This window comes from Curcuma longa, chromosome 21, assembly GCF_044706935.1.
Source record: "Curcuma longa cultivar G26 ecotype Majalengka, Jawa Barat chromosome 21, ITB_CL_G26_1.1, whole genome shotgun sequence".
NCBI classification, from domain to species: domain Eukaryota; kingdom Viridiplantae; phylum Streptophyta; class Magnoliopsida; order Zingiberales; family Zingiberaceae; genus Curcuma; species Curcuma longa.
Genome location: NC_133881.1, coordinates 2,562,356 through 2,589,137, shown reverse-complemented (window position 1 = coordinate 2,589,137; position 26,782 = coordinate 2,562,356). Strand labels below are relative to the sequence as shown.

The 26,782-nt window shown below is 38.2% G+C and overlaps 2 protein-coding genes and 2 pseudogenes across 4 annotated transcripts; 1 reads left to right on the top strand and 3 right to left on the bottom strand.

Annotated features, from left to right (window-relative positions):
- Nucleotides 1–2,755: 2,755 nt before the first annotated feature.
- On the bottom strand, nt 2,756–6,050 carry LOC141815653 (uncharacterized; annotated as a pseudogene).
- Nucleotides 6,051–6,548: 498 nt separating this feature from the next.
- Nucleotides 6,549–10,300, bottom strand: LOC141815652 (putative serine/threonine-protein kinase WNK5; annotated as a pseudogene).
- A 2,038-nt stretch (nt 10,301–12,338) lies between these two features.
- LOC141815650 (uncharacterized) lies at nt 12,339–18,397 on the bottom strand. Of its 3 annotated transcripts, none has more exons than XM_074703606.1 (9): nt 18,146–18,397; nt 16,356–16,541; nt 15,457–15,549; nt 15,125–15,307; nt 14,901–15,006; nt 14,627–14,812; nt 13,560–14,518; nt 12,977–13,284; nt 12,339–12,605 (listed from the first exon to the last, which is right to left on the bottom strand). In XM_074703606.1, the coding sequence occupies exons 1-9, from the start codon at nt 18,395–18,397 to the stop codon at nt 12,548–12,550; spliced, it is 2,331 nt and encodes a 776-aa protein (XP_074559707.1). In that variant the 3' UTR covers nt 12,339–12,547. The 3 variants fall into 3 exon arrangements, with proteins under 3 accessions (XP_074559707.1, XP_074559708.1, XP_074559706.1); XM_074703607.1 differs by having other exon boundaries at nt 12,570–12,605; nt 12,960–13,284; XM_074703605.1 differs by lacking the exon at nt 12,339–12,605 and having other exon boundaries at nt 12,775–13,284.
- A 4,474-nt stretch (nt 18,398–22,871) lies between these two features.
- On the top strand, nt 22,872–23,423 carry LOC141815608 (RING-H2 finger protein ATL8-like). The gene has a single exon (XM_074703558.1). It carries the CDS (start codon nt 22,872–22,874, stop codon nt 23,421–23,423), a length of 552 nt encoding a protein of 183 aa, XP_074559659.1.
- The last annotated feature ends 3,359 nt before the right edge of the window (nt 23,424–26,782 follow it).

Below are 26,782 nucleotides of genomic sequence, written 5' to 3'. Positions count from 1 at the left end.
TTATTTTTTTAGTGTATCTTGGTAATTAACATGATCGAAGTTGATTGATTAAAAAAATGACATCATTATTTCAAAAACTATTTATGAATTTGCCAAATCAATAAGATTTTTCTCAAGATATAAAATATGTTTTTGGAATTTATTTTAAGAAATCAATTAGGGTTTCAATATTTAAAGATAATTTAAATGGTGTTTGCGTCTTGTTTTTTTAGAATTTTTAGTGATTTTTATACTTTTTGAATTTTTTTTCATGATTTTCAGATTCTAAAATATGTAAAAAGACGTTTAAAAAATTCATTTTATGCTATTTTACAATTTCTTGTATTTAAAAATGTATTTCAAAATTTTTTTAAGTTTAAGAGAAAATACGAGGGACTTCTATTAAACTATTGATAAACTATTTCAAACAAACAATCCATTATGTAATTATTTTTATGCTTGGGTTTTTATTTTCATGTATTCTATGATTTTAAAGTAATAAATCATTAAAAAAACTTAAAAATTAATATTTAACAAATTTCGTTTTTATTTTTTTAACCTCAAGAGAAATTGAGAAAATATGATGGACTCTATTAATTATTTTGTCTTTGATTTTTTTTAAAAAATATATCACTATATATATATATATATCCGTGTGGCTTTTTAAATGACGTCAGAATAAAAATAAAACTCAATAAAATTGAAGATGCCATTGGCAATCATTTTGAATAAGATACGTTCGTCATGCTTATTATATCCACGTGCGATCTGGGCGGAGCGTGCGGTCAATTGACTGAGCGCATGTGCGTGGTCGGTGAAGTGGACCCCGCAGCTGCTCCGGCCCCGTGCAGTGTTCGTCAAAAGTGTGATCAGCTTTAAGATTACGATGCGATAGCACGAGGCATGCTGCCTCCGGACGATGATGCAGGGGATGGTGTAGCGACGCGATCGATTACAGTTGTTTTTTTTTTTTTTTTCTATAAATGATTATGAAATCGATCGTGTGAGACTGCATGGTGACGAACCATTATGCAGGGGATGGTCTAGCGACAGAATACTTTTCAATTTTAATTTTGATAAATTAATAGATAACTTCTTTTTAAATATGAGATTATTTAAAAATATTAGATTAATGAATCATTATTCCAAAATCAATTGGCCAATTGACATACACTGAAAACTTGATGCCAACTAGGAAGCATGGTGCATTCTCAAATAATTAAGATGTGATTCCCACATAAAATATACTTATAACAATTAAACTATTAATGGTGTTGAATTATCATGTTAAGAGTTATCCTACTACTTAGTCTCCAGAGTATAACTGAGTTGATTATGACGAAGTAAAATTATAGAAATAGATAAGGATTCGAATTTTAATGAAGCCAAGATAATATCCTCCTCCATCGTGACCAACTGAAGCTTTTCAATTTACCTCCTCACAGATGGTCATGAAACCGACCGTATATGACCACTAGGATGACAAATTTCATTTTTTTTTTTTGCAAAAAAGAGTTATCATACTTTTTGAATTTACTTAGTGGACAGAATATACATTAAACCATCCATTTCAAAATTAATTAATTTATAAGAATTGAATATCTGATTAAAAAACATAAAAGATGAAAAGGCACATTACATTTAATAAATTTAAAAATTTTATGACGATGGATCATATGTCATGATCTATCTATACTTCTTGATTTACTTTGATCATGGACGGAGCCAATGTCGGCCCAGTGTAGGTGGTTGCCCACACTGGGATTTAGATCAAATAAAAAAAATATTAGTTAGTTTCAAATTGAGTGGTTGGTAGTAATTCTTTGCCTACCCAACTAGTGGACCCAAATAAAAAAATAATTTTATATTCAAAAGCTAGGGGTGGCATGGGAGAGTAGTGTATGCCATCAAAAGAGGCCATGATAGAAAAATATTTGAGTATACATTTGATTTTAAATATAAATTTTGGAGGTCACTTTCACCTGCTCTTGCTGATTATTTTGAAGCTCTTGATTTTGGTTGTATTGTCCTTGGTGGTTGCTGCCTCTACCTATTCGGTGGTAAAAAACCATCATAGGGATCAATGGGGCATGTAGTCTTATACAATACAAGGACAAACAAATGGCACAGAGCTCCAAACATGCTTCTAAAATAATATTTCTAGTTCTCTTTATTAAAAATTGAAATATTTAATTTATTAGAGCCAATACTTTCATTTGATTTCGTATTTAATCTACACTTAATGAAATATGTCTTAGAAATTTTAAGTAAAATATCAACGACATTACAAAAGAAAGATTAGGATATTATGAATACAATGAATTTGATACAGTACACAAATATCAACTCCAAAGTATGAGAAATGTTGGTTGAAATTCATTTTTAGAAAAGGTTCAATATTTTTTAGCAATATTATATTGATGTTCTTAAAATGGATGATATGTTCACGTTTTATTGTATACGTAAAGAATGATATATTTCTAATGGTTAATAATAAAACTATTGTATAAAAGTTTCAAAATTTAAAGATTCAAAAAGAAAAATTATAAAATAATTATTTTATAATGCTTTATAATTATAAGCTTTGATGATCCTCATGAACCAAATTGATCACCTCCAAAATTAATCGAATAATAAAAATTAAATATTTATTAATATATAATAATAATAATAATTGATTAAAAAAATACATTTTTAATAAAAAAATACATTAAAAAACTATGTCACTAAACATATATACGCACCGTTCCACAGGGTAAATTTATTGTTTCCCCACAAAAAAAAAATTGTGTATATTCAGATGTAAAAATCAAATCATCAAATTTACATGACAGTAACACACGAGGATGGGAGAAGCATCCTCTAAAATCACTCATTTGGGCAGAGGGAAAGCAATGGCCACCTCATCCCAGAGGCAAAACAAATCGTATGAAGTAACTTAAGCACACAGATTAAACCAACACTCAGATACCTGGCTGAAGCTTTTTGTGTATACGACCAATATTGGCCTTTGATTGTCTTTGCAGACTGCAAACCTTCTGGTATGACCACTCGATCCCTGTCGATGTGGGCAACTATGGAGCCGCAATCGTCTACCGCTCCTTTGTACAAGCAAAAGAAGCACACAATATGCAAGCTAGGAGAAAATGCAAAGCCAGACTTTGTATAGTATGGCAAGAACAATCACTACTAGTATTTGATCCATTAAAGAGACAGGCTTTGCTCCGTAGTCAGGCTCAGGTGACAATACCTGAGGAGAACACATGTACTCTAGGGAGAATGAATGACTTGGGTCATCTGTCGGTCGACATATCATCTCCCCAAGGGCAGTCTTGAACTCTCCATGGCACCAATCCTTAACAAAATGTGAAATGATTCATTAGACAACGCTGCCAAAACAACCAGCCATACTATACATAAGGTGTTAACACCATGTAGCAAGCTTGCTGTTAATAACTTATTATGTACCTGAAATGGTTTTCCAATTGTAACTAGTATGTCGCAAGCTGACATTTTGAAAATTGCTGAGCCCTCGGACGACGGATGCAAAAATTCTGGTTATGTGCAGAAATGTGGAGACACAAAGCATAAGAGAGAAGCGAGTTTGCATCAGTGAAGTCCCTCATGTAGTTTTGGTGAGGAGATTCATATTTTCTCAAGCAGAGGACTGGCTGAACATTGTTAAATCTCCTAGAGGTTGTTCGACTTGTAACACCTTCAAAGAGAATCTTGGTAATGCACTCTGCAATGGTCTCCATCCTAGCAGCAAGATTCTCCATTTTGATTCTGAAAAAACAATTCAGCATCATTCAAATCTTAGTTTGCATGCAACAATGACAGAACTAGCTGACTTTTGACTAGATTATAGTATTTCTCATAGTTGGGGAAAACAACAAGAATAGGGTTCTGAAAAAACAAGCCACAAAATAATTCAAGTTCAAAGGATTTTTCAGATGAAGTGGAATCTAATCGATACCTATGCAATCCCAACAAGGGATCTAGCACTGTGTTTTAAAATAATTTTAGTAATCGAGTTGCTGCCCCAGTGTAGCATCATTTTTGTTTTGGAAGAGCTTCCAGCATTTGCTGATTGATTAGAACAAGAGGACAGGTTTTACGCAAGAGGACAGGAAGAATGGAGTATTTGTATCCACCATAATAAGCTTTTACTCTGTGAAGGAACTCATATGATCACAAGTCATTATTGATCTCACAGAAAAAATTTTTGGCACCAGAGAGTTTAAAAGACCGGTTAAAATGTGATGTGACTGAGGTTTTTTTAGGATCAACCAATTTCATCGCAGTTTCTTCCACAACTATGGGGAACTCCACATCAGAGATGCAAGAGACAACAAACTGACGTTGGGGGTGTAGGGCAACACATTTAATATGAGGTAATTCATGCAAAAAGATATATAACAGGTTGATGGATCACCTAACTAATCGACCTGGCCAGATGTTCTGGCAAAGTCATGTACTGGAAACTTAACTGAGTCTTCTTGGTTTGGTGTTCTTGACCCAGTCTCCCCAACCTTGTACTTCCAGAAATTGCAAATAAGTGTTAGATCAACCAACTGAATACAAATTTTATATTGTATGCATCACTTGAGCTTCTTAATCTATAAAAAAAAAAAGTTTAACCAACTTGTGATGTGTTGCAGTGTCAAAAAAAATACCAACAACATGACAATCGATGGTTATGAAATGTACATTTGGAGGACAAAGTTCTCACATTTGTGAAAGTAAGCAAGCTTGTGAAACTACATAAAATCTCTCTTATTCCACATTATTGCTCTATATTTCCTCTTCCGTGATGCGTAGATGTTTGTTATGTTTCTGGTACCAATAACATAGAAATATGACATTCGTAGTAACAGATTAAGATCCTACCACTTTTATTCAAAAAACAAATGATAGACCAAAGAATTGACAGAAAATGGTGCTGGTAGTTTTATTCAAAAAAAGATGGCTGTGACCTCTTTCTTCTTGATGTAAAATTCTTCTATATTTTTTTCAGGCCGCAGGGACCACCACTAAGCAATTACAACTTCATGATGATCTCTTTTGACATTAAGAAGAATTTAGAAAGCTATACCACACATGCTGCACAGCCACAAGGTTGAGAAAGACATGAATTATAGTCCTTTAATCAAAATCACATGATTCAGACTAGATAAAAGCAAACCACATTGCTGGAAGCGCATATAAAAGGTGATACTGAAAGCACAACGAAGCGTGCACATTACTTCAAACTTTTGATCTTTTATGTTCAATTGGTAGAAGCCATAATATCAATGCATTACCTGATTGCAACAGCAGAATAATATTTGATTGTCCTTTATCCATCAAGTCACAAGAAGAAGGTTAATGTACAAGGGGAAGCTACTGTATGCGATGTATCACTTGATTCCAAAGGGAAAGATTGTTTTTGTTAAAAAAAGATGTTTTTTCCTATGGAAAAAGAAATTCTCCTGAGAAAAAAAAGATGAAATAGCGTCTTATTTTGGAATAGCTGACCTTAGAGTCCGGTAAGAGTCAGGCAAGATTTGCTGGAGGAGCTGCTCCGTCTCAGGGCTCGGAGATCGATGCCAATAAAACTCGTCGCATACACCATCTCTCCGCCTAAACCACGAAACACGACTCTTCTCCTGTTCCGGCAGCGCGAACACCGCGCCGCCTGCTTCAATAGCCGCCTTGGCACCCTGGATCAGCGCCGCATCGACGCCAGTCACCAGCACCGCCCCAACCTCCGCCGCCGCCGCGAGCACTCTCCTAACAGCAGAATCGTCCCCAGCGAGGAGCGACGTGAGTTCGACCTCCACTGGGGCTTTGAGAGGCGACTTCACAGGGAAATAGAGATCCGGTAGACTGAGGTCGGGGACGCGGAGCGAGCCCTCGAGGTACTCCATGAGCAGGCGATCGTCGACGGCGGAGGATCGTAGGCCCTTCCCGGTGGCGATCGGAGTCGGCGGCGGCGCCCGGAACCGAAGGCTGCGCGATCGCTCCGCCTCCGGCGGGGCCGCTGCTGCCATGGATCGGTTCCGCTTGCCGCGCCAGCAGAGCGGAGAAATGGTGCGGGTATTCGAACTTATGGAAGCTTCTGCATCTGTTACAACCGTTAGATTCATAAATAGACGGTGGATATAAATTTATATTTTTGACGAAGGAAATTTTTCATTTGCCTTCATCGCTTTAACGGAACGCTTCGTTTTTTTTCAAAAGGGCCCCTCAAAGTTTTATTTTCCTTAATTGATCAGAAATAATAAAAAATGACAATTTTTCTATTAAAAAAAAGTAAAAGTAAAACGTAAGGATGAAGCATTATCCAAGATGGGCCTGTGTATTTAACATTAATTATATTAAGTTGATTCTCCATAGAACAGAATTATTGAAATGAATAAAAATGAATTTTGATAAAGCTGAAGTAATGTTCATCTACCAGAGTAACCAACTGCAGCTTCTCCAATGAGATATTTACTTCAGTAAAGATGGATATTAATATTCTCTCTAACAATTTTGTGAATTCCCCACGACCATCATCTTGATTTTGTAAAAGGTTTGTATTTTGTTCACTTCCACAACTTTACTCCGTCGAAAATTATCTATTTACAATCTTTGTCACTGAGATAAACATTTTTGCAAAACTTTTTGCTCGATCGTTTGGACAAAGATAGAGAAACAGAGACATCTGACGGATAGCAACTACCTAGTATTTACAATCACCTTACGGTCTTGTTCATTCAACCTCTTCCTCGAGCTGCAGGTGAATCGGGTCCTTGCTTTGCTTCCGACGACGATGATAATTGCAGCGGGCTGAAGACGACGACGAGCATGGCACCTGGCAGCCTATGTTATCGACGGCGCAAATCGTCTTAAACGTGCGCTTGTTCAGCTCCTCCACCAGCGCCCGGTGCAGCAGCTGGCTTCGCAAGTCCAGCATCGACTGGTTCCTAAGCAGCCGCCGGTGGTGGTGGTGGTGGTGGTGGTGGCGGCATCTCCTGGTGGGTCGCTACCGCAGCCTGCAGAATCTCGCCGAATTTAGGCCGTTCTGATCTCCCTGGTCGAAACTTGCACAAAGTTCTTGATCACTGTAGTTCATAGCAGAGTAATTAATTGGGCGAACAGAGCTCATATCGTCGTCGTCGTCCAGAAATGAGCAATCTGCACAAAACTCCATTCAATTGAGCACACGATTTACCACCATTTACCTTTCTACAGTAGCGATTACGTTATCTCCAATTTTTGATCACATGCTAACTTCAGATCACATAAGAAATTCATAGCGCAGCATCAAAATATGTAACATAGAACACACTATACCTCTGGTCAATTCTTTTTGGAGATGGTTGTATCCTTGGGAGGAGCTCATGCCAAAGGCAACTGGACCTTGGGAAGATGTAGGGGAGGAGAGGTAGTAGAAGGGATGGTTGCTTCGATCTTCTTTGTCATCAACAAAGTTGTAAACTTGGTGGCGCTCCTCGCTATCTTCTTTCCAACCAGGCACCAAACTTGTGATCTCTTGGGCGATCATCTCTGCTATCTCTGATGGTTCTCGGTCCCTTATGTCAAGTTCCTTCACCATCTCATTCGCCACGTCCAATGGCGTGTCCTCGACAGTATCGAACGGAAAATATATGTTGCTCATCTTCCCTGATAGCACCAATTGCGCACGCAGTCAGTATTATTCGGACTTGAACTGTGTTCACAAGGAGGAGGAGGAGGAATTTCACCTTCTTGATCAGCAATTTGCACTTTGAGAAATATAGTGTCATCTTCCGGATTTATCTTGCCAGTGATGGTCATGTTAGCAGCCTGCGGTACGGGATCAGTATCGGGTTCAGGATCATCGTCTGCCACCTGCATATGATTGGGTGCTCCTGATGCAATAATAACGTTGTTAAAAACATGGGCTGGATTTTTGAATCTTGATAAGGAAGTACGATGATCTTCAAGTGCAAGGAAGGGATCAAGGAGGAGCTCCGTGGCCGATGCTCTCTCAGAGGCTCTCTCTAAACACCTTCCAATGAAACGCTTTGCTTGGGGATCCTTGAGGCCATGGTATGCATCCGGCAATTTTCCCTTCGAAGTAGATCAATTTATCTTTTTCAGTAACTACATTGACGTTGGAAGGGTGCATTGACGCAAGATTTGTTTAAGAAATTAGAGATTCAAGCTCTTACTGAAGTAACTTTCTTGTAAATTTGAGCTGAATTTGAACACTCGCTGTAGGGGTATTCAGAGGTAAGCATCTCAAGAACACACATTCCAAATGAGTACATATCAACAAGCTCATTGTACTCCTCTTCATAAACTTCCGGTGCCATAAACTCTGGTGTACCTGATTAAGAAACAAACTCGATTCAACCAAACAAGAACAGATCTACAAGCTCTGAAATGAATAGAAGCAAATGGAATGGCCTGTTTAATTTGATCAGATTTATGCTAATTCAGATTACCTATGACACTGCGGGCGCACTGTGTTCCACGGAGCATGGCAGCGAGGCCGAGATCACCAATCTTGACTTGGCCTAGATGGCCATTGACAAAAACGTTGTCACACTTTAGGTCTCTGTGAATAACCGGAGGGTCATGGCCATGCAAGTATACCAGTCCCTGAAGGATTTGCTGTGCCCATCTCTTGACAGCCTTGACATCAACTCGGGGATATCTTTGACGATACCTGATCAAACCATTGCCTAAGGTCAGTTAATTTTGAGTCTACATCATGCTCAAGTAGTATGCGAGTGCTAGCTTATATACTCTCGGAGGGTGCCGGAGGTGAACATCTCGGTGATGAAGTTGAAAGTCCTGTTTTCTACATCAATCCAAGAAGCGTGGAACTTGATGATGGAGTCATGGTCGAGAGAGCTGAGAAGCTGGACCTCTGAGTACATGCGCTCCAGTGCTTCAGGAGAGCGCATCACGTTGCAGATTTTGGCTTGGTTCCAGGCCACTTCAATGCCATTTAGCTCATCAAATGCTCTATAGCTGAGTATTTTGAATCAAGGTACTGTTATCATCACCAAGTCTTAACTATTGATTCATTGTAACAATGATGATTCGATTGGTTGCAATGAAGGATACACTGTCTTCATGGCTCCCTTCCCCAGCATTTCATCGAACTGCAGTGCAAAGCAGAAAGAAAAAACAATCGATGAGAAATGTTTGCAAATTTGTGAATTATGAATGATCTCCTTCGTTTATCATGGAAGTGGATAAAATTCATGCGGGAAATCAGAAAGGCTTCATTTTGATAGTGATTTACTTTCCTGTCAGAGTTTCAATATAATTAAAAATTCCAGAGGCTTTGTAATCCTAATCACTTTCCACCTTTCAACTTGCGCAGAGTTTCTTTGGCAACGTTGAAACTTTGAGATTGCAAGTTTATAAAACTCTGGAACTTCCGTCAACATTTAATGCATGAACTTGCCTTCGATTAAAATAATGTTTGCACTGGCAAATCTAGATCCTCCCAGACCATCTACTGCAACAGTTATGAGTGTTATAGGATTAATCCACCCAACAAGCAGACATTCAGAGAAGGACTAGTGTATAACCAACCATGATTTTGAGGAATGATTAATGTATGAATCACAGAAGATAAAGGATTTTTTTTGTCGATCAACGTTGTAATCTATGCGTTACAAAGCAATTTAATCATAAATCATTAGTAAGACAAAAAACATAACATTAATCCATCGAGTAAAATAATTAGGACAATCAGAAAAACAGAGCAGAAATGACAAATAGCAATGAACTTACACGACCGTAGCGACCAGTTGGATCGGTCTCGACGTAGCCATTCATATCGTCGACGAGCTCCGCACGCGGCCTCTCCACCGGCCGCGGCCTCATCGGCCGATCAGAGACCAAGAACAAGAAAGAAAACGTGAAGAAGCGGTAGGAAATATTAAGAAGCGGGAAGCAAGAGGAGACCAATTAACAGAAAGCAGCGGCGGTGGGTGCGCTAGACGATGCGCGGCTTTCCTTCGTGGTTCTCGTAGTTGAAGACGCCGAAGAGCTGCCAGAAGAGCCTGGAGTAGTGGATCCGGAGCATGATCCGCGCCATCTGCACCGCCGTCCCGAAGAAGAAGTCGTGGCGATACTTCCCAACCATCGATTCTCACAGAGAGATCAGAATACCCACGAGCTGTTGGAAATCGATCGATCCCTTTGAGATCGAACTCAGACTAATCGAGAAGGGATGCCTCCGCCGCGAGGTGTTGTGGTCTGAACTTGAAGAACCTACTGCTGCGCCCGATTTCCGCCATTAACGAGGAAGAAATTTGAAAGGCGATCGACGAGGAAGACGAAGGGATTTGAAATTTGAAGAAGAGGCGAGTGTTGTGGAGAAGAAGGGGAGGAGAGAGAAAGGGAGACGTGGCAGTTGAGAGAGAAGAGGGAAGTGGAGTACGGCATTGTGTATATTTGATTTGGCCATTTTAAAATTATATATATTATTATTATTATTTTATATATTTTTATTCTATTATTTTTAATTAAAAAAAGGCTTAGCTTGTTATGTTTTGCTTGATGTAAGTTGAGATCTTGGCATTGTCTACATATTAATTAATATACATTAATAAATATGATTTTGATGTTTCATTAATTAAATATTTATTTAATTAGTGAAATTAGCTTAGTATAAAAACATCAAATAAATAATATTATTTAGAAATTGGAATAATTAAGTCATAAATATATTTTAAATGGTAAATGAGATAATTACTACTTAGTTTGGTTATTGAATTCAATCGAATGATTTATTTGGAGGTCCACCGTCCTATTATTTGGAGTAACTTTATGATAAAGGTTTATTTCTAAGTCAATGCTTTTGTTACTCCCTTCTTTTCTTTCCTTTTGCATTTCGTGATCTTTCTTTTAGAAAACAAAAAGAGAAAAGTAAAGTAAAGTAAAAAAAAGAAAGATAAAAATTAAAGAACGTCCTAAATTAAAAGAAATATCAAATAGATATTAAAAAAAATACACCATTTATATCTAGCGTTATTATAATAGCTATTACAATATATAGAAGATATTGGATAACTACTATAATATTATTATTTATTTCTAACATTATTGTAGCAGTTAGTCATACCAATGGCGAAGCCAGCCTCGGTGATTTACTCAATATTCCGATTGTGGGTTAGAAGACCCCATAATACCTTCTTCATTCTTTGTAACTTTCTTTTAATATAAATCCAAGTTTTTTTCCTTCTCTGACATTGTCGGCCCCCCCCCCCCCCCCGGGCTATAACCCTGTTAACTTATAAGGTGGCTTCACAGCTTGGTTTAAAATAATTTTGATAAATTTAAAATGATTTTGATCAAGTTGGTAAAATATATTTTGATATAATAATATTCAAAGTTTAAGATTAAAAGATTTAAAATATAATCTCAAAGTGTAAAAGCTACTTGTTAAGTGTTATACGAAGCTAGCTACTTAGTAGTTATTATAATGTGAGAAATCAACTATTTAGTGTTCAGAGTTTATTTAGAATTCAAGATTTAGAATTTAGAAGCTACTTGTTAACTTTATTATTTAAAAAAATTTATTTTCACTAAAATTTTAAATTATAAATCTAAAATCTAAATACTATTATATCAAAATACTCTTTATCAATTTAGTTAGAATTATTTAAATTGATTAAAATCACAAAACATTTATAGCAACTATTAGTATGTTTTCATAGTAAAATTTTAACTTTTGTTAACTTTTGTAAAAAAAAAAAAATAAAGGATAAGGTTGACGTATCGAAGTGGTCAAGTCGCTTGCAATAATTAATGGCATTGTCAAAACAAATATCATTGGGTTTCATTTACGGTGGGACCCATAGTTCATCAATAATGGAAAGCCTTTGGCCCCACGATCCTTTAGCGATTGTGTGGGGGCCATAGCCTCCTTTTTCATTTGATCTGATTTTCAAGTTGACTTCTAGCTTTAGGTCATTGTTTGTCCCTGTCCATTAAGGATTATTTACAAATTCAACTTAGAGAGAATTGCATTTGAAACTGTGTCGTCTCAAGTTGAAAGAAAGAAAAAAAAAAACATTCTCCAACTACTTAATTTTATTTTTATTTAAAGCAGAGAAATAATCTTAGATTCTGTTTGCTATTATTTTAAGAAAAGCGTGCCATCTACCATCACCAACAAGATCACGATTTGGATTACTTTTTTAATTAGTTGGAATTATTGGTGGTATAATATTTGCAATAATGATGCACATGTACCCGAACAATTGAATTAAAAAGGAATTTTATGCAATTCAACTTGGGCTATAACATATATTAAGTCAGCATACTGGTATGTTATTTGAATACTATCCAATGGATATAAGTAACTTTCTTCTTCTTCTTCTTCTTCTTTTCCTGCTTACAACTTCCTCTGCTACAGAAAGGAAAACAAATTTGTATGCACCCGGCCGAAGGGGTGGTTCAAAGAAAACGGGGGGAAAATTGTAGAATGTACAGGAAACAATTTTGTTACAAGAATCAGATAAACATTCTTTGCAGCTCTCGCGATACATGTCCCTCTTTTTACCTTCAGATAACAGTGCCCAGGAGAGGTTTAGCCACTCAGAGGAGGGAAGTCATCTTCATCTTTTAGCTGATAGGGTTGAGTCACCCTGCATGTTTCAAACATGGAAGAATTTGTCAAATGGGTGGGTGAAAATATGTTATACACAAATTGTTGCTTGGTCAAGCCAAAAAGATCGATTCATTTATCATTCCAATCAGACTTATTTACACAGACTAACATTTATTGCACCTGCAGTCTTCATTCTCATGCTTGTTTATTTTCCTATTTATGTTAACAACTCGATATGAGTTAATCAGAGCGATTAAGTTGACTGAACAAAATTTCAATTAAAACAGCCACTCCGTGCAATGCTTCGCTTGTGTTATTTGTGCATAGTTTGTTGGATACTATGGATGAAGATATGCATGAATTGCTTCTTTCAATGATAGAAACATAAAACCTTTGGAAAGTTCTTGCCTTCCAGATTGTATGTTTGATGAGGGTCTTTGATTTGTCGGCACAGGACTAGTTACTTCATGTCTGCTGCTTTGTTCTGAGAAGCCTCTTAATGGAACAGGATCAAAAGACCCAAACACCAGTTTTCCATGATCGTTTGCACTGTAAACAGGTGACAGTGATTGCGGCAATGGTTCATCATTTCCTTCTTCAAACAAGTTCCTATCTTGTTGTCCATCCAAATGGCTATTATTGCGGGATCGGGATCTTGAAAAAGTTGAATTCTTTCTTTTCCCATATGATTGTTTTTCTCTGTATGAGCGAGAGTTCTACAAAATTTAACAAATGAAGAACCTCAGAGCCAGTAATAATACCTACAAAAAGAAAAAGGGATGCAAAGAAGAAAATTCTGTATTTTTTTTTGCTGAAAAAAAACTCTTGGCTCTGAAATTATATCATTGATCATCAGTTCTCTAACAGAGTTTATAACTCTATAGATTCTAGTAAAAAAATATTTGACTGGAATGTATTAGGAGCATTAGGAGTCTTAAAAAAATTATTAGGTGCTAATAATAAGTTTACCAGTACAAGTCAAAGTACATACCGGGTCAGGAATGTATGTTCCAGTTCCCCTTTTCTGGACATCTTTAGCACAATAAACACCAGGTATCAAGGATTGATTCATAGAGTAGGCAGTAGGAGAATACGGCGACACAGGAACTAGATTATTTGTTGCCATATGCATGTAAATACTCCTATATTGGGCAGGGGATGATCCTTGAACGGGCATAATGTATTGATTCATAAAATACTCTTGCCCCTGTGAATCCAGAGCATATAGAAGATTCCTATAATGTACATTGAATTCACCAACGAGATCTGATAATTTGCTGAACTTGGAGTTTCTAGTTTTTCCATCGTCCTCATTTGAGTTACCAGTACCAAGTAGCTCAGTTTCATACCTAATTTCCGCATTAGAGGCTGTAGATCTGTTCAAAGATGCTTCTTCATTTGCAGTGTCTCTCGAGTTTAAAGGATCAAGTATCACATCCTTGGAACCAATTTCTACATGGAAGAGTAATGGGGGTGAATAATATGGATCTCCAGAAGATGAGTCAACGATCAAATCATGAGATGGAGAAGCAGTTGGACTTTCAATAGCAGTCAAACTCAAAGCATCTAAACTAGCAGATGCCCTTACTTCTGAATCCAAACCCTCAACACTGTCAGATTGTGATTGAGTGTCAGACCTATCCATATCTGAGATCTTGATATTAATTAGTTCCCTATACAATATGGCATTGTAATCCTTGATTGGCAAACCACCCAAACTCAAGTCTCTTGATGAAGTCCGGCGAACCGCAGTATCTTGAATAAATTCAGAGTCTAACAAGTTAGGAGATGAAGATAGAACATATGGTCTTTCTCCAGGTCCGTGCCTCTCCAGAGTGCTTGTAAAAAATGTGCCAACCTCAGAAACAATATTTTCCGTGGGTGACTTTAATATCCGACAAAGTTTTTGAGCACCATATGCAAATGCACTTCGAATGCGATAGAAGTTGCCTGAGATTTGAAAGGGAATTGCAAATTAGCACACCTATAAGATGCCAAAGTCAAAGAAGCTACCATTTCAAATTAAATTCAAAGAAATTGAGAAAGTATAAGGCCAACCTTTGCTGACACTGCGTCCAAGATTATTATTCTGTTTTAGGGGATCCACAATATTCAGGTGCTTTTTTGCGAACACCTTGGGGGATGTTGCAGACAATCTTAAAGAAGCTGAAAACATCTCGGCACACTCCTCAATAAATTCCTTGCTAAACAGTAAATCACTCCCATTAAAGTCTGGCACATCAGCTGTCAAAGAATCTTTGATGATCAAGAACCACATATAACTATTTTATCAAATAAAAAATCTAGGATGTGAAATAGAGCATCTGCTTACCTACTAATAGTTCTGGCAATGACGAAACAGAAATCAGGCCCTGTAAACTAACACAGTACTTATCCCACTCAAATTTGCTGCAGAAGTCCAGAAACCTATACAGAACCTAGATACAGACATTTTCTTGAAACTTAAGTAATCATTATTAAGACACTAGCAGCAAAAAATCAGTAAAATAGAACAGGATTCCTTAAAACATGGTCAAGTATCCATGGAACACCCACCGCTAAAGGACCATCCAGAGATTTATGGAAGAGATGGAAAACATACAAAACAAGTGTTTCCAGTGCATATGTAGAAATCAAACCATGATGAGCCCCAAGAATACGACTCTCATAGAAACACCAAGCTTTTATCAATATTATACTGCGTTTGAATAGATGGTCCTTGCCAATTTTTTGGTCAACCTATAACAAGCAACAAATCTGAATTTATGAGAGAACAATATAGATCATATAAAAAGATGTAAACTAAGCATATAAATCAACTTGATTCGAGAAAATCAATTTTTGATTCCAATATTGCACTATCAAGGCTTTTAGCTTTTTATTTGTACCTTCTCTAGAAAGCAAAGAGTAGAGAGCCCACCAATCTGATTGAAGGATATATCCACAACAATGTTCTCGACAAGACATTTAACAAGTTTGACCTGCCATGATAAAACCAACCATCAATCATCAAAACATGATAAGCAAATAGTCATGTATCAGCATATCCATGTAAATATATTTGCTTCAGTGAACAGTTCTTATGATAGAAAAAGAGATAGATACTTATTACCATTGTGTGTCACACACTGTGACAGAGTTAATTAGTGTAGTAAACACATAGATAATCAACAGAGAAGAAGAAAAAACCAAGTCATGTTAATCATAGCTATTGTTGCTTCACCAAACCTCATAGTGCATAGAACAAGTCATCATTAGTTTTCATTGTTTTAAAAAATTAAAGCCCTGACAGAAAATCAGACGTGAACAACCTAATGATGTGGACCCATTAAGAAAAGGAGATTGTAAATAACTAGCTCAATACTTAAATTGTACAAGTAAAGGTTCCATGGTGATATTTCAAATACCCACCACCCATATATTGCAGCAATTAATAGATATCTAACCATCTTCAGGTAAAATATAGTATCATCAGAGATGCATGATCTGTATGGATAACTACATATTAACAGGTCCTAAGCTACCACATATATTAACCCAGTATGTTACGAGCATACAAAAAAGATGGATCCATTGGAGAAGGGATAGTTAGAGCTCCTCTTAGGGAGAAAAAGTTGAATCTCCTAACAATTAGTTAGGAAAAGAGAACTGCATGTCCAGATATTGTTGGAGATGAAAGAGATTGCCTGGGAAAAGAGATTGCAGCTAAAAGTTTGTAAGAAAAACATATTATGATTATTTCAATGTCAACAAACCAAACAAACCAAATTTGAAAAGAATGAAGAACCTCTGCATTAACACACTGCACATCCATTACTTCAAATTCAGCATCCTTGTATTGTTCTTCTCCATCAAGAACAGACCATACTTCATTTGCCAGAACATCTTCAGAATTTGGATAACCAATTGCAGTAAGATCAATATCTCCATCGGGAAGGTAAGTCTTCAATGGAACTGATCCAAATGGAAACACCTGCAGAATATTTGTATTCCAAAGTCAGGAGACAGGTAAAGCAAATAATGGACCATATGGTAATGTTTAACCAACAGAGATTCTACAATGCTTAATAAAACAGATGAAAAATAATAATGTGTTGGTTAAAGTAAAGTATGTGCAACAATTCAAGCATAAAAAAACATTTAACAAGTAACACAGATTCATATAGGAAGTATTGTTATTAAAATTAGGACCCTCATTTAAGAATACAACACAATGCAGAACCCAAGATACTCCTTTTAGTGTCAACTTCAAAACACTACCGAAATCATTTCACATACTTGATTCAACAAGATCCAGTTGATGACTGCAACTCCCAAAAGGACCAAAAAATGCTCCTGTATGGTGAATTTAGAGACATCCATTTGCAATTTACAGTATTCCAAATATGTACCTACACTTCGTAGTGAACAATCATTTTTCCAACTTCAACAACATAATACTAGATCAACAAAAGACTTTACCTGGAGATAAAAAAAAATGCATGCAACCATTTAGCCCTACATTTGAGTTTTCTACTGCACTATATTACTTTGCAGGAGATGGTTCATCAGATTTTATGATAACGATAACTTTAGAAAAAATGAACTACTTCATATATCCTATTACATGCATTATTCGGAAAACTTTGAGAAAAGCTATGAGAAAAAATTAGAGAAATATTAAAAAAAATCCAAGTTTATCCAAATCCCAAGTGCACTCTACTTTGACATCATTCACTGAACCTGACAAAAACAACAAAATAATTACGCAGATTTACTAAATACAACTGCCACATTCTTTTTTCCATAAACACATTATAGCAACGCCTGAGACTTCATATGAAGAATTTTATCCATAAGATAGAAGCATTTTCACCAAGTAAAACTTCTATTATCATTTCTCTCATTTTTTTCCATTTTAGAATTGGAATGTTGAATTGATTTAACTGATTTGTATATTACTAGTGATAAGGCATTACATAATGCTTAGTGGAGCAATAAGATCATCCCAAATAGTTAACACAATCACGATCTAAAGATGAATGAGAGCTGTTAGTTTTAAAGGTAGGAATAACCGGTCTATTAGAACTATTAAGAACATAAAATTATCATAACTAAGAGAAAATGTCCTTTCAATTCTTCAATCAAAAAGAAAATGTACATCGGTAAAATATTTAAGTCCTGTGAAATCAAACCTGAAAACGAATCAAGAATAACATACAGTCTTATAGTCTTGCAATTGAAAAAAAAAAATTAAAGAAACAAACACCGCAGTTTTCAGGAATATCCTAGATTGTAGCCGACAAGCTATCAAATGAAAGCATATCGTTGCGATTCAATTTTTTCTAGTCGATCAAAGGGATAACGACTGAGAAATTCTAACAAAAAAAATTAAGAAAAAGAATCAAATATAACAACTCAATATGTGAAATTAGCTGCAGGGGATGAACACAACCAGGATTTTCGAACAAAAAAATTTATCAAATATAATTACTGAGAATGCGTGAAATAAGCAGTAGGGGGGATGGACACAAACGCGATTTTTGAAATATATAAATATAAATATATCAAAAAAGAAACAAGAAGATTAAAAGTCACCTCAATTCCAATACATCTTTTCAAAAGTTTCTGCACGAACTCGACAATGCCTTTCCGCCTTTGCTCGGACACCACCGTCGGCTGAATGCACCGGAGGACATCTTGGGTTGCCTTCTCAGCAACATGCCACTTCTCCGCGCTGATCGCTGACGGGTCGGGGTCAACCGGCGGCGGCGGCGGCTGCATCAGTTGGCAAACCTCTTCCAAAGATCCTTCCTCGGCGAGTGGCGGCCTGCCCTGCAGGTCGCCCATGCCAGCAACCACACCCCGACAGCCCAAACTCCAATTTTTCTCTACTCTTTCAAAAAAATCCGACACCCCAAATCCACGAAAGCACAGTAAGAATTCCGCGGAATCACAAACAGAACACACGGAAGTACATTGGGAGCATGGATCGGGACGGCAAAAAGGCAAGAAACTGAAACGGATAAAGGAAGGGAAAAAAAAAACCGGGAAAGGCGCGGAGGATCAAGGGCGGTGCAGTGGGTTTGGGAGATGCAAATTCCAGGTTCTTGAAGGCGATCCCTTAACGAAAATCTCTCCGCCTCCGCTACGCGAATCAGCAAGCAGCGAGCAGAGCAACGAGCGGAAGATTGAAAAGAAAAAGAAACCCCCGGAATCAACAAAAAGCTTCCCCCCTTTTATCGCTCTCGCGTCGCTCCCTTTTAAATTAAAACAAATGCAATTTTAGGAAACAAAAGGGGTTTAAAACAAAATCAGAAGACGCGTTTTTTTTAAAATACTTTTCCCCCCTAATTTTTTATATTTACGTTATCCGAAGAGAATTTATTAAAAAAAAAGTAAAGAATGGGGAAAATGTATAATGCCGTTGACTTTTTAAATGTCTTCGCTTGCTTTTTCATTAAAAAAATAATTAAAAATTAAAGAGAGAATTGAAAATTAATAAAGTTCTAAATATTTTTATTTTTTATTTTCAAGTTTTAGATTTTATTTTATAAAATGAAAATCTTTTAATTGTGTCAAAAGAATTTTTTTTTTTAAAGAAATCATTTGTCAACTTGATTTCTTTCCATTTGGAGAAATGAGTAAGACTGTAAGTCAGCGTTTCTTCTGTTATGATTTTTCATATTGAACCTCTGATCTTTGAAATATTGCGTGTTTTTATTTTTTAAGAAAAGTAAATTTGGGGAGAAATAATGCATATGTGAAAAATAAAGGTAATAGATAACTTATGAATAAAACTAATAGGTAGTTAATAAATGGATAAATTATAGGTGATAGGTAATTAATGTTAGTATAATTTTAATTATAGGTATTAGTAATTAATGTTAGGTAATTAATGAATAAAATTATAGGTGATAGGCAATTAATAAATGAATAAAAAACGGAAATGTTAGTGTAGTTTAATTTAAATGTATAAATAAAGCTAATAGGTAATAATTGCTAATGTGTAAAAAATTATATTTAATTATTATAATGTATTAAAATAAATTATTTTTTATTTTAATTTATCAAAAAAATTATATATAAAACATCTTTGTATAGAAACATATTTACGAAGATCATACTCTCCACGGTGTAATCAAATTGTCACGTGAAAATAAAGATCGAATTTACGGAGAACAATGCGAACAAAATTCTTTTCATACAAAGAGATTCCTCGGTCATCATAATTTACCTCCCTTTAAATCGTTATAGGACTGATATTAACGGACACGGGGCGACTATAACATCATTTTAAAAATATTAAAATAATTCTACAATTGGTTGCTAAAATAATTCTAACAATAATTAAACAGTTACTATACTCCTGTAGTAGTGAGTATTTAATGGATGTTATAATAATTTGAAAGTGATTTTAAATATGTTTATATATAAAAGTATTATAAATATATAATATATTTCCAAATTAAATTAATTTATTTTAACTTATTATAACAGTCAATCCATAGTTAATTATAAAAAAATTTATAATTATAATAGTACTCCATCCCTATTTTAGCAGTCACCCCCCCCCCCCCCCCCCCCCCCCCCCCCCCCCCCCCCCCCCCCCCCCCCCCCCCCCCCCCCCCCCCCCCCCATGGTATTATATAAATGAATAAATTTTACTAAAATTCAACCATCTTTATTTTTATTTATTATATTTATCTTTATTTCTGTCGGGTATTCAATTTAATTTTCATCTTCCTATCAATTGGAAGTTTGGATATTCATCCTTATCCTAATATCCATTGTGATACTAAATTTTAAGGTTTAACATTACTTCAGCAAAAGATAGAATCTGCCATCCAACAACTTTACACGGTCAGTTCCACGACTATCTGCGAGGAAATAAATCGAGAAGCTATAGTTGGCGATGATGGGAGAGGACATTATTTCGACTTCGTCGAGAATATTCGATCCTTGTCTACTTTAATAAATTTGTCCCGTCGTAACTGTTAGGACCCGTGCGAGCTAAAGGGGGTGAATAGCTCTGATCACTTCTCGTCTTGATCTTATTATGCTCATCGTTTGAATGTGCCGCAGAAACTTTGATTCAAACGTGACTCCATATGCACAACTCCTGGATTTTACTTGGTATCCGCCTTCTTGAGGACACTAATCCAAGGGTTTGCTCCGAGCTATCTACCTCCACTATGAACTCCTCCTTTTCAGATACTTTTCGGAGGTGAAGAAGTCTCTCACAACTTTGTTTTTACAAGAACACAACAATACAACAAGAAATAGGAATACAAATTAAAACTAAAGCAAAAACACTTTTACAAATGGGATATTGTTTTAGATGATTTCTTGTTGCTTGAAATAATTGTTGGTATGGAAATGCAACAGCATTTCATCCTCAAACCCCCAAGAGCTAACACCTTCTCCTACAAATAAAATCTTACTTATACAGTTGATATTATGGTTGATTTCTGCCTAGCAGTCGACTGATATCCCCTACTAGTCAACTGATATGGTCAGCAACCAAATAACGACTTTTGAACGTTCTGAAATCTATCTGATTTATTAATTTTCAAATATTAATCGACTGATTTGCTAACTAGTCGACTGATCTTCAAATCAGTGGACTGATTTTCCAATCAGTCGAATTGATTCGTTTCTATACACTTTTAAAATAACATCAGTCGATTGATTATCCTGATCAGTCGACTAATTATCCTGATCAGTTTAGTCGATTTACTTTTGTTCAGTTCTGATCCAAATTAGTTGACTGATACACATAATTAATCGAATTGATTTGAGTAAAAAGATATATATCTAAACGACCTTTATTTAGTATCAAAGATTATCCCGTTCTAATATCCGAATCAAAAGTTATGATGTTCGAAAGTTTGTTATGTTGTTTCCAACTTTCTTTGCATGACATCCGATCATCTTTGACCTTCAAGACGTCTTGTTGTCTAGCATATGGTCAAATTTGACCTGCCAAGATTTCATATCACCAAGTGTTCGATCAACCTTGATAGACTTAGACTTTTCTCTTGCCAACTTCCTTATTGGACTTCCGATCACTAATTATTCGATCAACCTTGATCCATTTGGATTTTTCATCTCATGCTAAGTGTCTGGTCAACCTTGACCCACTTGACTTTCTTCATGACAACTTCCTTATTGGACTTTCGATCACAATCAATCTTAATCCGATTAGACTTTCTATCTCGTGCTAAGTGTTTGGTCCTCCATGATCCACTTGGACTTCCCATCTCGTGCCAAATGTCTGATCCTCTATGATCCACTTGAATTTTCTACCATCAAGTATTCGATCAACCTGACTTACTTGACACCTAACTAATATATTGATCAAACATCAAAATCCAATTTCAATCAAACTGAACTTAATCAACTTTAACCGAAAATTAATTACACCAATAGTAATTAACTCAACTACGTCCTGAAAATATTAACACTACAGTTGGTTGGTGTATCAAAGTTGACGTTGATTTTTAAAAATCAATGGATATGAATAGAATTTTATCAGATGTGTCCTCGTATCCGAAGTCAAAAAATTTTATATACGATTATCTAATTATTTAATCAAATTTAAAAAAAAATCTCCAGTTATCAAATCCTAGCTATGCATAATCATTGTGGGACGGGTCGAACCCTGATTCACACCAGAGAAGAACCGGACGCCTCCAGCCGGCCACCTTCATGACCTTGACCGTCTACGCATCGTCGTACGTGGAACCTTGTCCCTCCCTCCCGCGCGCGCGCGAGAGATTCCGTCGAAGTAAACGAGTCCCAAATCAGTCCCCTCCCCTGCCGGTTCACTCGCTCGCTCACTCACTCAAGTCACCGAGCGCGTGAAAAATACAGTAACCCAGGCAGAATTTATGGACGTCACGAGGATCGACAGACTCGTCGACCCTCACAAGATCTCCCCCTCCCTCGATCGATCGCCCATCCCTCCCTCCATGCATGCATGCATCTATGCTTGCAGCTGCGCTCCTCGAATAAATCAACGTCGTCGACACAGTTAATTCTGTCTGTACGTGACGTCCCTTAATTACTTTGCTTGTCCATGCGTGTATAATTATTACTCGTGAAACAAATTCCACAGATATATAAATTAAGCAGTGTCAACTCCCACTCCATTAAACTTAATCTTAGTTCCATATAAGTGACCGAGCATTATTGTGGTTTCGGTCATCTTCACCTGCCCCTGCTTCAGCATTTACCGAATCCTCAAACAACATCGATCGATCGACGTGCGTGCTTTATATATTCTCTTGGCTAACGTTGGATTAATTATATTGTGTCCGACATGGCCGAGGCGCCTACGACCGTGCCCAACGCAACCGTGTCTGGAGGTGCCGCCGCCGGGGCCGACGTCGGCGACGATGCCTATTTTAACTCGAGCTTGGTCGTCGTCCTCGCCGCGCTTCTGTGCACTCTGATAATCGTGCTGGGGCTGAACTCCATGGTGCGGTTCGCGATCCGCTGCGCCCGGCGGCGGTTTTCGTCCGGGAGGAGCAGCAGCAGAGCCGGTTCCGCAGCCGGCGCTGCGGCGCCGGCCGGGAACAAGAAGCAGGCGCTCGGGCGGATCCCGGTGGTCGTGTACGGGCCGGGGGCCGCCGCCGGGGGGTTTGCGGCCACTGACTGCCCCATTTGCCTGGGGGAGTTCGCCAAGGGGGAGGAGGTCCGCGTGCTGCCGGACTGCGGCCACGGGTTCCACGTGGGGTGCATCGACCAGTGGCTGGGCTTGCAGTCGTCGTGCCCGACGTGCAGGCGCCTGGTGGCGTGGTCGGCGGAGGAGGCCGCGGGAGGTGCGGTGGTCGTCGGCGAAGGTACTGCTGTCGTCGTCGAGGTTAGGTGATCATATCACTGGCCTTGCGTGGTTAATTACCTGCTCGATATGGTCAGACAAAGACAAAGACAAAGACGGCTAATCGTGTTTAATTATTGTGGGTGTTGTTCTCTTCGACGTTGTGATCCTCCTCGACCTCAATCGAGAGTTGAGCTCGTAGCAGCCGAAAGAAACTTATTTAATTTGGCTCAAAATCATGATTTGTATTAATATAAAACCAGTAGAAATTAACTCTTTTACAAAGCATGCTGATGTGATAAGTCTTGTATGGACCTGACATAAAAGGGTAAGTCAATAGACGGTCCAACCTGATCAGTGTAGGAGTTCATGGTCAACGTTACCTCAAGGACCGAAGCCCAGTCACTCTTTACACGACCCATTCGGCCTGTTTAGCTAACCCTGTCTACTCGGCTTGTGCAACTTGTGTAACTTTCCCAGGTCAGATGGTAACTAGTTCACTCGCTATACTCAGGGATCATTGTGTTCTAGTCCCGCGATGCTCAGTGTACTCGGCTTACCTTATACTTGGTTTACCCAACCACTTAAGTCTAACTGGCTTGCTTAGTTTACCTTGTCCGACTTATGCAGTTTATCCGTGGTCCACCCGATGATCAACTTAGGCTCGATAGATTTAAATGTCAGCTTATAATGATAGGCCCCCGCAAGTATACGGATTGTCGTCAAGTAATAAAATATCGATCCACAGGGACCGTGGAATTACTTACTAGATTTAGCACAAAAAGATGGGAGAGAAAATGAGCATGAGTTGTTGTGGGGGAGAAGGGAGCACTCTCAGAGTACTTAATCCTAAATTCGGAGAAAGGAAACGACTGTGACAATGAATGTGAAGCGATCCTAGGACTTCGGACTCTTCAGAGTATTGATTGATTGACTTGGATCCTCTACCTTTCCTCAATAATTGTACAATTGTAGGGACGCTAACCAATATATCCAATTAGACCTCGTCAGGTATCCTCGGATTAAATCATTGGTGTTCTTACGTCATCATTGTTAGATCAAGGTGATTCTAGATAGCCCGGTTCAAGGCTTTCCTGTGTCACTCAGGCGCCCCGGAATGCTACTAAAATCCTATCCCCTGTCACAGGATATCTTTTTTACGGACCTCTCTCCAACAATGAATAACCGCTAACTATCCCTCATAGAAACTAATTATGATTTAAGAAACCCCTCGGAAACTCGCCCGGTTCAAGGCTTTCTTCCTGTCACGAAGCGCCCCGGTGTACGATCTAATGATTCCTCAAATCACAATTAATCCCTACCCTCCTAGATTCATACACAAGCATTTCATCATTCATATCACAAGCATAAATCCACAAGGCAATAGACAATCAAATCATAGAAACGGTAGATTAACAAATCCAAGTTACAATCATCCAATACACCTGATTTATCCTACATCCTAGAATCTAGGGAACTACTCCATATCGGAGAGAGCACAATACAAGGAAGAATAAAGAGAATACATCCTATTCCAAAGATTATACAAGAAATGCAGGAAAATAGGACTTATCAATGGTTTTCTTCTTCCTCGGACTGTGAACTCTTCGTAGATGGGATGAAGATGGGATGGAGCAGCCGGATCGGTGGATGGATCGTCGAATCTCGCTCCGGAATAGGCGTCGGTGGCTCAAGAATAGCTCCAGTGGCTCTCCAAAGGTCTCCCCCCTTTGCTAGGGTCCCAAAAATATCTATTTATAGCTGCAGCCCGAGGTCAGACACGCCTCCGTCCACACGGCCGTGCCTGGGAGGCACGGCCAGAAGCAGTGAAGGCTCTGTTCAGGGGCACGGCCGTGCCTTTTAGGCACGGCCAGAAGCAGTGGTGTCTCTGTTGAAAGGCACGGCCGTGCCTCTGAGGCACGGCCAAAGCCCATTTCTTCAGGTTTTGCAGGGCACGGCCGTGCCTGGGAGGCACGGCCAACAGCAGGGACTCCTCTGATGAGAAACACGGCCGTGCCTTGTGGGCACGGCCAACAGCAGTGGTCTTCTTTTGATGGAAGGCACGGCCGTGCCTGTGAGGCACGGCCAAACCTTGGCTGTCTTCTGTTCTGAAGCACGGCCGTGTCTGGTAGACACGGCCCTGTCTGCTGCTGAAGAGGGAAGATGGCACGGCCGTGCCTGTGAGGCACGGCCAGGGCTTGTTGATAATCTGTTTGTAGACACGCCCGTGCCTTGTGAAGCACGGCCAGGAAACTGATTAGACACGGCCGTGCCTGTGAGGCACGACCCTGTCTTGCCTTGTATTCAATAGTTGTTCCGATTTGCCCGATTTTGCTCCATCTTCCATCCTGAAACAAGTAAAAACGAGAGCAGATCTCCGAACTAGGAAATGTAAGATATATGCCTAAATGCACGGATTAGGGATGCAATGCACACAAAATATAACAATAAAATCAAAAAGATGTGCAAATAAAGTGTAAATATGAATATAAACCCTATGCAAATAAAGTGTAAATACGGCCGTCTCTGTCAATATAAAATTGTTCTCGGGTATCCCACCTATGCACATCACTCTATGCTCAGCCAGCTCAGTTTACCCCGTTTACCCAACTTACCCGGCTTACTCGGCTTATTTAGTTTACTCAACTCACTTAGATTACTCAGTTTATTCGGTCCACCGGTCGATTCATCCATTCAGTTTACTCAGCTTACTCGGGTAATCCTGGCTACAGTCGGTCCTGGACATCTTATCCCACTCCGGCATCAGCCCCCCTCTTTCTTATGGCTAATAGGGAGACGTTACGTACAAACTTTCCTTAACTTTTACTCATTACATAAAATAACTCAAATAACTTTTCTTTTTCTGCGCCTCGCCTCGTCAGTACTGCCAACTTCCCACTTACACTTAAACGATAAAGGCAACGCATGGTCCGAGGTATCAGGCCGACGTAGAACAGTTATAGGCAATATCGCCTCTGTTTAACAAAATCATGCATATGCTTTATCATGTTTATCAAAAATACCGCCCTACTGCAGGCATAGATGGGTTAATGGAATCAGCTTCTCCGAGGATAGCGCCTTCTCTGTGCGATAGACTTCTGTCCCTCCAGATACCACTATAGTCTGCTCCTTTGGTAGAAGGAATGTTCTCTCTCGCAGTTATATTAATTCCCATGGAGATACAAGCTCTGGCTCTCGACTCTTGCATTCGGATTACCACTTCTTCTTCTTCCGTTGCTTCTTGCTTCCATCTTCGTCGGAAACTGACTTCAGCGTTGGAGTGGCCATGTCTCCGATTTGATCAAAACTGATTTTGTTGGATTCTCCCCTGCACCCGCTAATCCATTCGTTTGTGTTGATCTTTCAGGTCTTCGTCCTACCCGAGGCCTGCCAAGGTTGAGGTGACATTT